General features: G+C 44.5%; 1 protein-coding gene across 2 annotated transcripts in view; it reads left to right on the forward strand.

Moving 5' to 3' along the window:
• LOC119416045 (plasma membrane calcium-transporting ATPase 1) overlaps window positions 1-9,147 on the forward strand; it is a 70,336-nt gene that overhangs the window by 19,449 nt on the left and 41,740 nt on the right. For both annotated transcript variants that reach the window (XM_037683213.1, XM_037683214.1), the window contains 4 exons: window positions 392-634; window positions 6,173-6,414; window positions 6,482-6,719; window positions 6,833-7,012. In XM_037683213.1, coding sequence (XP_037539141.1) covers window positions 392-634; window positions 6,173-6,414; window positions 6,482-6,719; window positions 6,833-7,012 — 903 coding nt within the window. The remainder of the gene's footprint in view (window positions 1-391; window positions 635-6,172; window positions 6,415-6,481; window positions 6,720-6,832; window positions 7,013-9,147) is intronic.

Raw genomic sequence — 9,147 nt, forward strand, 5'->3', positions numbered from 1 at the left:
CATGACGTCAAAGAACTCGACTTAATGAATGTACGGTTTTTATACTCCGTCAGAGGCGGACCATGACGGTACAGTCTGTTCGTCCATATTTCAACTTACTCTTGTCTGGGCCAGAACTTCTGTCCTGCTCAAGATAATTCAACAAACCTTCACACACACATGCGTCATCACTAAACTTAGGTTTGCGTGGCCAGTTCATTCCTCCTAGTTCAAAATTAAGGTCACAAAGCAAGGTCCTCTTGTTTTTTATATAAAGATGCATCACCCATCTGTTTTAGACAGTACAGAATCCCTGTTTAACTCACAACATACAGTCCTAACTTAAACGTTCTTAATGTTGTTGATGCATAGATGACATCCCGTACACAACACCCCAATTTTTTGTCATCAGAAAATGATGAAGGACAACAACCTGGTTCGTCACCTGGATGCATGTGAAACGATGGGCAATGCCACAGCCATTTGCTCAGACAAGACCGGCACACTGACGATGAATCGGATGACGGTGGTGCAGGTCTACATCTCTGGACGGCACTACAACAAGGTGCCGGAGCCGGACCTCATCACCCCCAAGGTTCTGGACCTCCTCATCCTTGGCATCGGGGTCAACTGTGCCTACACCACCAAGATCATGGTGAGCTGCCAAAATCACTGTTTCATTCATACCATACCACTTTATTTATAGAGCACTTAAAACTGCTACGAGGCCAACCAAAGTGCTGTACAGACAGAACAACAGGTAACACACAAAGCAAAATACAAAATGAGGTAAATCAGAATATAGACAAAAAACGATGCAGATAATGACGACAAACCAGTGTGGAGCATACAGGATCAAAACACAGATCATCTGGTGTTGAAAGCTGCTGAATAGTAGTGAGTTTTTAAACAGGACTTGAAAACAGAGAGGGAGGGGGCCTGTCTGACAAGCAGAGGTAACTCGTTCCAAAGTCTTGGTCCTGCTACAGAGAAGGCCCTGTCACCTCTGCGCTTAAGACGAGTTCCTGGAACTGTGAGGAGTAACTGGTCCGCTGACCTCAGGGAACGTGGTGGGACATACGGTTGTAGCAGATCAGAGAGGTGGGGGGGGGGGGGGCTGTAATGAGTGCTGTGTAGACATACAGGAGTATTTTGAACTGGATTCGAAAGTGAACTGGTAACCAGTGCAGGGAGGCCAAAACTGGTGTAATGTGCTCTCTTTTGCCTGTACTGGTTAAAATGGGGCTGCTGCATTCTGGACCAGTTGCAGTCATGCAATGGAGGTCTGACTGATACCAAACAGGAGTGAATTGCAGTAATCAAGCCTAGATGTAATGAATGCATGTATTACTGTCTCCAGGTTATTTTTGGACAATATGGGCTTCAGTTTAGACAGCCGCCTCAGTTGGAAGAAGCAGGATTTAACGATCATGTTTACATGATTGTTAAGTTTCAGGGAAGGGTCCATTATTACTTCAGGAAGCTATGTGGCTTAAATACTTATCAGGCAGGTTTTGGAGCACTGCCACGGCGGCTCAGGGTTCATCTGATCAATGTCTCCTGGATTCAAAGTAGACAAAACAATTCCACTGGATCAGAGTGTAAGAAACCACTGCAGCCGTTTTCTTTTCATCTGGAGAGCATCTATGGAAATAAGTTAGTCAAATCTTATTATTCAGTTGTACCATCTCAATGAAAAACATGTTTCAAGTTTAGTTATGGGACAAAGCAGATAAAATTAAAAACATGTATTGTGCCTAATGTAGCCACTGGCTCGTCTCCATCGGTAAATACAGACTACTGAAACAGATCTGAAGCAAAACCATTGAAGATAAAGGCAAGTTTAAAACTGCTACTCGACTCTCTCACTATTTACTCACCACCTCTTTTATAAAAGTAATTTTAAAACTATGTACAATATAGAATGTGCCATGATCGACCATGACTGACTAATACAGTAGTCCCTCGATACTTGGCGGCTTCGCTCTGTCACGGTTTGTGGACGTCCAAAATCTTGCACAAAAACAGTTTTTTAATTTTTTACACACGACTGTGGACTGCACAGTAATATCACTGCACAGAACTCATGTGGATGTGAAAAGTTGATGACAAAAAATAATAATGTGGACAGGCACCACCATTTTGTAGTTTTCTTTCACTCAGCCACCACTGTCATCGCCACTCATGAGGACTACATTTCCCTCAGATCAATGCTGTGGTGCCTCTGCGCGCTGTTTTCTGACAAACACTCATTTTGCAAAGCGAAGTCATGACGGCTGAACCGGCCTAAAATTTTTTCATGTCACGTGCAATATTTTAAATGAAAATTCAACTTTACAAACGTAAACTTAAAAAGAAATTATAAATCAAGTGAGGACATGTGTCTTTTAGAACCGGGGCGTTGTGCTACGTGACCCAGGCGCTGATTGACAGTTACAGTACAAGACGTCTGTTTATCTCAACATTCATCGTGTTGTTGTTTCTAAATGTTCTGTGCGTTCAAAAGTTTTTGGCAGTGAAGCGAAACGTCAGTGGAAGATGCTGACGATTAAAGACAAAGTGTAACTTCTGGACAAACTTTAAGATGGCCGTACCTAAACGGATGTTGCCGGCCGCCTGCGGCGCGGTTGTTAAGATGGAAGCTGCGTTGGTCGTGTGGATTAATGAGTGCAGACAAACCATCACACCAACGGTGAAATAACTTCACTGTATGATCATCTCTCAGCAAGCAGCACCGAGGAAGAGACGTGGCCGTGTAACTGAGGAGCAGGGGGGGGGGGGGGGGTTGGACCTCGACCACCTGGTTCAACCACCGAACCACTGCACTGAGTGCCAGCAAGGGATGGTTCGACAAATTTCATTAAAAGTGTTTGTCTGCACGGAGAGGCTGCGTCGCTGACCGCAGGAGAGGAGGAGTTTGTTAACACGACGTTCAAAGATCTGATCACCTGAGGGGGTCTAAGGTCTGAACAAGGTTTTAACGTGGACCAGACTGACCTGTTCTGGCACTTTTAATACGAAGGACGAAGCCGAAGTCCCTGGTTTCATCTCATCTTCATCACCTTCAGCGTCATCACCGGACAGCTAATTCTTCTTCTCTTTATCATCTTCTCTGATGAATATCCTTCCATCCATCCATCCATCCATCCATCCATCCATCCATCCATCCATCCATCCATCCATCCATCCATCCATTATCTTTTACCCACTTCTTCCATTTTGGGTCACGGGGGTCGCCGGTGCCCATGTCCATCAATCACTGTGCGAGGGGCGAGGTACACCTGGACGGGTCTCCAGTCCATCACAGGGACACCTGGACGGGTCTCCAGTCCATCACAGGGACACCTGGACAGGTCTCCAGTCCATCACAGGGACACCTGGACAGGTCTCCAGTCCATCACAGGGACACCTGGATGGGTCTCCAGTCCATCACAGGGACACCTGGACGGGTCTCCAGTCCATCACAGGAACACCTGGACGGGTCTCCAGTCCATCACAGGGACACAAAGAGACAAACAAATATTCTCTCTCTCACCTCGGGACAGTTTAGAGTTACCATCAGTCTAACATGCATGTTTTTGGTCTGTGGGAAGAAACTGGAGAAGCCGGCGAAAACTCACAGCACGGAGAGAACATGCAAACTCCACCCAGAAAGGCCCCCAGACCGGGATTTGAACCAGGGACCTGCTCACTGAGAGGCTCTACCAGTTGCGCCACCATGCTGCCATTTAAAATGTATATTTTTTTAAAAGGTGTTAAAGTTTAGAAAATTGTTAGGAACATTGCAAGAGTGTGGGAAGGGTTTAAAACACCAGTACCTGTACATAAATGCTAAAATAAACTACTACTACTTGTGTACATAATTTCATTCCATCTCATGTACCACATGAGGTGGTAATGACAATAAGTTTACTTGGACTTGAACTACTATCCCCACTTTACAGTTTTTCACTCATGGCGGGGGGTGGACCCCAACACCCGCAGTAAACGAGGGACTACTTTGTTAAATAATGATGAGTGCACTGGCTACAAACAATGTTTTCTTCTCTTTTCATGTTTGCGACCTGTCAGGAAGTGTCGCTCACTTCTTAGTGACCTTGAATGACCTCGTCCCCTGCCTGATCAAAGCTGCACGGGTGGGCGGAGCCAGGACCAGAGGGACGTGTAGTAATAGATCTGAGACAACGTGGTCACGACCAAAAGCATCCCTCAGTCGTCCCCAGGAGCAGAGTTTATAGCTGCATTATATTTCCGTGCATTAGTCAACGCTGTGCTTTGATTTTTGAACCCCAATGTTGGATCAAAAATCCTAAACATTTAACTTCCTCTACAGAACGTTTGGCAAACTCTGGTTTAAATTTCCTTTAAAGACATTGTGAGAGAGTCTTTAAACATTGAGTTTCAGTTTCATGTAGGCTCCACAAAGACAGAACTTTTAAAGTCAGTTTCTTGTTTTGTGTTAGTTTAAAAACTAAAGTGAATAAATCCCTCAGAGCAAAGTCTAAGAGTGAAGCTGTTGCTTTGCCCTCGCTCTGTCACGAGCTGTGGGTAGTGACTTTCAAAATGAGGCTCAACTACAAACAGCTGAGACGAGCCTCCTCCTCCGACGTGAGGGTAGACTCGCTCTTGGGACTAGGTGAGGAGCTCAGCTGTTTTGGGGAGCTCAGAGTAGATTTCACTTCTTTCACATCTAAAACAACTAGTGGTGGTTTGGGCGTTTGGAAAAGATTCCTTCTGGACTTCTCTCTAGATGATGCACCTCTCTATGAGAACAGCTCAGAGAAATGATGGTTTTGTCTCTCGTCAGGATACGAAGAGGTGGGCTTGTATTGGATTACCTCTCCATCCATCTGTGCATGTTGTTAGCATGACAACATGAAAAATAAGTGAGGTACCAACTTCCATTAAGAAAGGTCACCATCAAAAATTGGGTTGCCATATCAAAATCCAAGATTGCTGCCACCTTATTACATATACATGAGTAAACTATGCTTTCTAATTTATATAGCTTAGTTGAGTTTGCTCAGCTTCTCCCTTCTTCAGGGGTTGCCACAATGAGTGAACTCACATGGAAGATTTGGCTATTGTTTTGCACTGGATGCCCTTCCTGACGCAACCTGGGCTCAAACCCGCAACCTCAGGATTACAGGACCACGACGCTGACCACCGAGCCACCACAGCTCCAAGTTGCTTATATGATTGGGGGGTGCAAAGATTAATCTGTGGTGGTCAAGGCCACCATTGCACCTTGTCGGGGATAAAATTGCTCCCTCCTCTCAGCAGAATCCATCACCCTAAACTGCCTTGGATAAGAAAAAATAAAATAAAATAAAATAAACCTCCCTCTGTTCCTCTCCAGTGTAACTCCTACCCACTTGGATATTTTGCACCAAAAACATTTAGGTTTAATTCTTTCCCTGTTCACTTCCAGTCCAGAAAAACACTCGTCTCCAAAATTACATTCACTGTTCAACGCCCTCAGAGACGGGGACATCAGCGTAAAGCTTGTACATCTTGCACCAGAGTCCATGCTCAATTATCCAGGTATAAAATCCAACAAAGTTCAGTCAGGTCGTCTGAGTGGTTTGTTTTTTTAGCTGAGACATTTCGTCCATCGTGTACATCTTACTTCTGAATAGCTGTTGGCAGAAGATGGAAGGACTCATCAATGTAAAGCAGTTTTGATATTGAGGCCAATATTTTGTAATGTTTAATGTTTTGAGACATTTGTCCTTCATATGTGTGACTAACCTACACTCAGGTACAGTCCATAGGTCAGAGACAGATCTCACTTCTGTTAGGAACCTTTACCAAACTGTGCAAAACCCCCCAAAAGGTTGACTGAGCTTTAGGAACTTTGATGGACCTTGTTTCCTGTAACACAAACACAAACATGTTTAGATCATTTCTACAGCAGTTCAATGGATTTTTAAACCTCCTTTGGTCTGAAAATGCCTGAAGTCTCTGTACAAAAGTTCAACTTCACAAAAACATGTAACACCTAATCAAAGGTGCTCTGGGTGAGAATCTTTAGGCACCTCACAGTTTGAGTCAGTTATATTTCACTGAGCTGTGATGTCATAATAAACGAATTAACAGCAACAAACAGATGGAGGGACATTTTAATGACATTACCTTTTTGTGTTAAAACATTAATGCGTCCTTAAAAACGTAAAACCTATGCTTTCTGCAGCCACCAGACAAGGAAGGGGGTCTGCCTCGTCAGGTGGGAAACAAGACAGAATGTGCCTTACTGGGACTCAGCCTGGACCTGCGTCGAGACTACCAGACCATCCGAAACCAAATCCCAGAGGAGAAACTTTTTAAAGTTTATACCTTTAACTCTGCGAGGAAGTCCATGAGCACCGTGCTGAAGAACAACGATGGAAGCTACCGAATGTTCAGCAAAGGGGCCTCTGAGATCCTGCTTAAAAAGTAGGTTCACTGTTTCTGCTTCTCCTGTCAGTCAGACCGGGACTACAGGGCTCTGGTCCCATTTCAGGTGCTGCAAGATCTTGACCACAAGCGGTGAGGGCAAGGTCTTCAAATCTAAAGATCGAGATGAAATGGTGAAGAAAGTGATTGAACCAATGGCATCAGAGGGGTTGAGGACCATCTGCCTTGCCTACAGAGATTTTCCAACCACTGAGGGAGAACCCAACTGGGACAACGAAGCAGAGATCCTCACTGGACTTACATGCATTGCTGTTGTTGGTATTGAGGACCCTGTAAGACCTGAGGTATGTCATCCTCTCAAACAAACAGCTACAATAGACACATGTAGACCATAAGGTAATTACGCCCATCCAGAAAGCTTTATCATAATTCCCTTTTTTGTTGTTGTTCCTTTTAGGTACCAGAGGCCATCAGAAAGTGCCAGAGGGCTGGGATCACTGTCCGCATGGTCACAGGAGACAACATCAACACTGCCAGAGCCATCGCCACCAAATGCGGCATTTTGCAACCCGGAGAAGACTTCTTGTGTTTGGAGGGGAAAGAGTTCAACCGACGGATCCGTAACGAGCTGGGCGAGGTCAGACAAACTAAGACAGATGTGATCATGCCTGTTCAGGATACTCCACTGTGTCTTGCAAATAAAATGTCAAATATCTTGACAAAGTATGCCTGAAAGTATATTTGTCACATTACAACCACAAACTTCAAAGTATCTACTGGGATTTCATGGGACAGGCTGTTGGATTAAAATATCCTTGCATTATCCATCCATCCATCCATTCATCCATGCATCCATCCATCCATCCATCCGTTATATTTACTCGCTTCTTCCTTTTCGGGTTGCGGGGGCCGCTGGTGCCCATGTCCAGCTATCACTGTGCGAGAGGCAGAGGATACCCTGGACAGGTCTCCAGTCCATCACATGGACACAAACGAGACAAACAACCATTCTCTCGCTCTCTCACCTAGGGACAATTTAAAGTTACCAATCAGTCTAACATGCATGTTTTGTTTTGTGGGAGGAAACCGGAGAACCCGGAGAAAACCCATGCAGCATGGAGAGAACATGCAAACTCCACCCATAAAGGCCCTTGGACCAGGATTTGAACCGGGGCGATCTGCTCGCTGAGAGGCAGCAGCTCTACCAACTGTGCCACCGTGCCGCCTCTTTGCATTATCTACTTACTCAAATAAGCCTCACTCGACGACAGGAGAAGATTTTTTGATCGGTCTTCACTTGCAAGGACAGACACAGAACAGGCTGCACAGAAGATGCACAGAAGTTCTACAATGTGTGGAGCCCAGTCACGAGTCTGCTCGGAGGGTGTGAGAGAAATGTTTATATAATTACACATTTCTCAGCTACCGCAGGCAGAAGCAGGTCACGATGACCTTGGCTTCCCAGCTTACAGACTCATAGGCAACCAGGCATTACCAGCTGCACATGCAGTTATCACATCTCACCTCATTCATCTCTGCTAATTCAAACACATGGTTCATGGGCAGTTTGTAGACAGTTAACATTAGTCAGTGACAAACATCCTTGACCTTGACCAAAATTCCCCTGACACAGGCCAACACAAAGTAGTGCATTGCTGTGAAGTGGAAGGAAACTGATGAATGATGCAGGACTGTCATATCTGAGCAGAGCAGCTTCTTCTACCTGTTTGCACTGTTCTGATTTGTAGCATGCATGAATTATAGTTGTCCTGTGGACAGATTCTCCTGCCTGAGCTGTGGATTTCTGCAGATACTTCAGAGTGGTACTTCTTGGCAGCTTCTCAGACTAATGCTCTCTTTGCCTGGTTTGTCAGTTTAGAGGGCGTCCATGTTTTAATAGGTTTGTAGTTGTGTCAGACACTTTCCAGTTTCAGGTGATGATTGAACAGAGGCTCCATTAGATGTTCAAAGCTTGTTTTAGAACCTGGTCCTGCTATAAACAACAACCCGACCTGTCTAGTGTTTTCCTTCATTTTCATGATGCTTTATGATCACTAATAGTTTGTAACAAACCTCTGAGGCTCAGAGAAAAGCTGGATTAATACGGAGATTAAATTATGCATGGGTGGACTATAATTAGGTGACTTCTGCAGGTAACTAGTTGTTCTGGATTTTAGCTTGAGGTGTCAGAGTCAAGGCGGTAAAATGAAAGTTACGACTGTAACTACAGTTCTATGAATCCTGGATGACCGCCAAAGGCGGTGCTTAAAGCACTGAATGATCATTCTTGTGCATGCACAGGTCGAGTATCTTATGCCAACATGGTCACATGTGACCCCCGGTGACAGTGATGAGTCTATGTTCAAGTATTCAAGGATTCAAGGTTCTTTATTTGTCATTCCACCACATGTGGTACATGTAGTGGAATGAAATTATGTTCACAGGGTCCCAATTACATCCATCAATAAAATGTAAAAGAAAGACAGTAATAACATCTAAGATATGAACTAAGAAAAATATCAACTAAATATACACAAAGAACTAGTAGCATAAAAACATTACGTCGAACAGCAGCACGAACATGAGTCTGAGTGAGCAGGTGAGCACGCATGAACACAGCAACATGAAACAGATCAGCAGCAACATGAAACAGATCAGCAGCAACTTGATGTGATTTTCCACAGTGATTATTCTGGTTAGAGATTCATGAGTCTAACAGCTTCACGGTAGAAGCTGTTCCTCAGTCTAGTGGTTCTACACTTAATGCTCCTC

The sequence above is a fragment of the Nematolebias whitei genome, chromosome 10 (assembly GCF_014905685.2).
Source record: "Nematolebias whitei isolate Nwh7 chromosome 10, NemWhi1, whole genome shotgun sequence".
Classification (NCBI taxonomy): domain Eukaryota; kingdom Metazoa; phylum Chordata; class Actinopteri; order Cyprinodontiformes; family Rivulidae; genus Nematolebias; species Nematolebias whitei.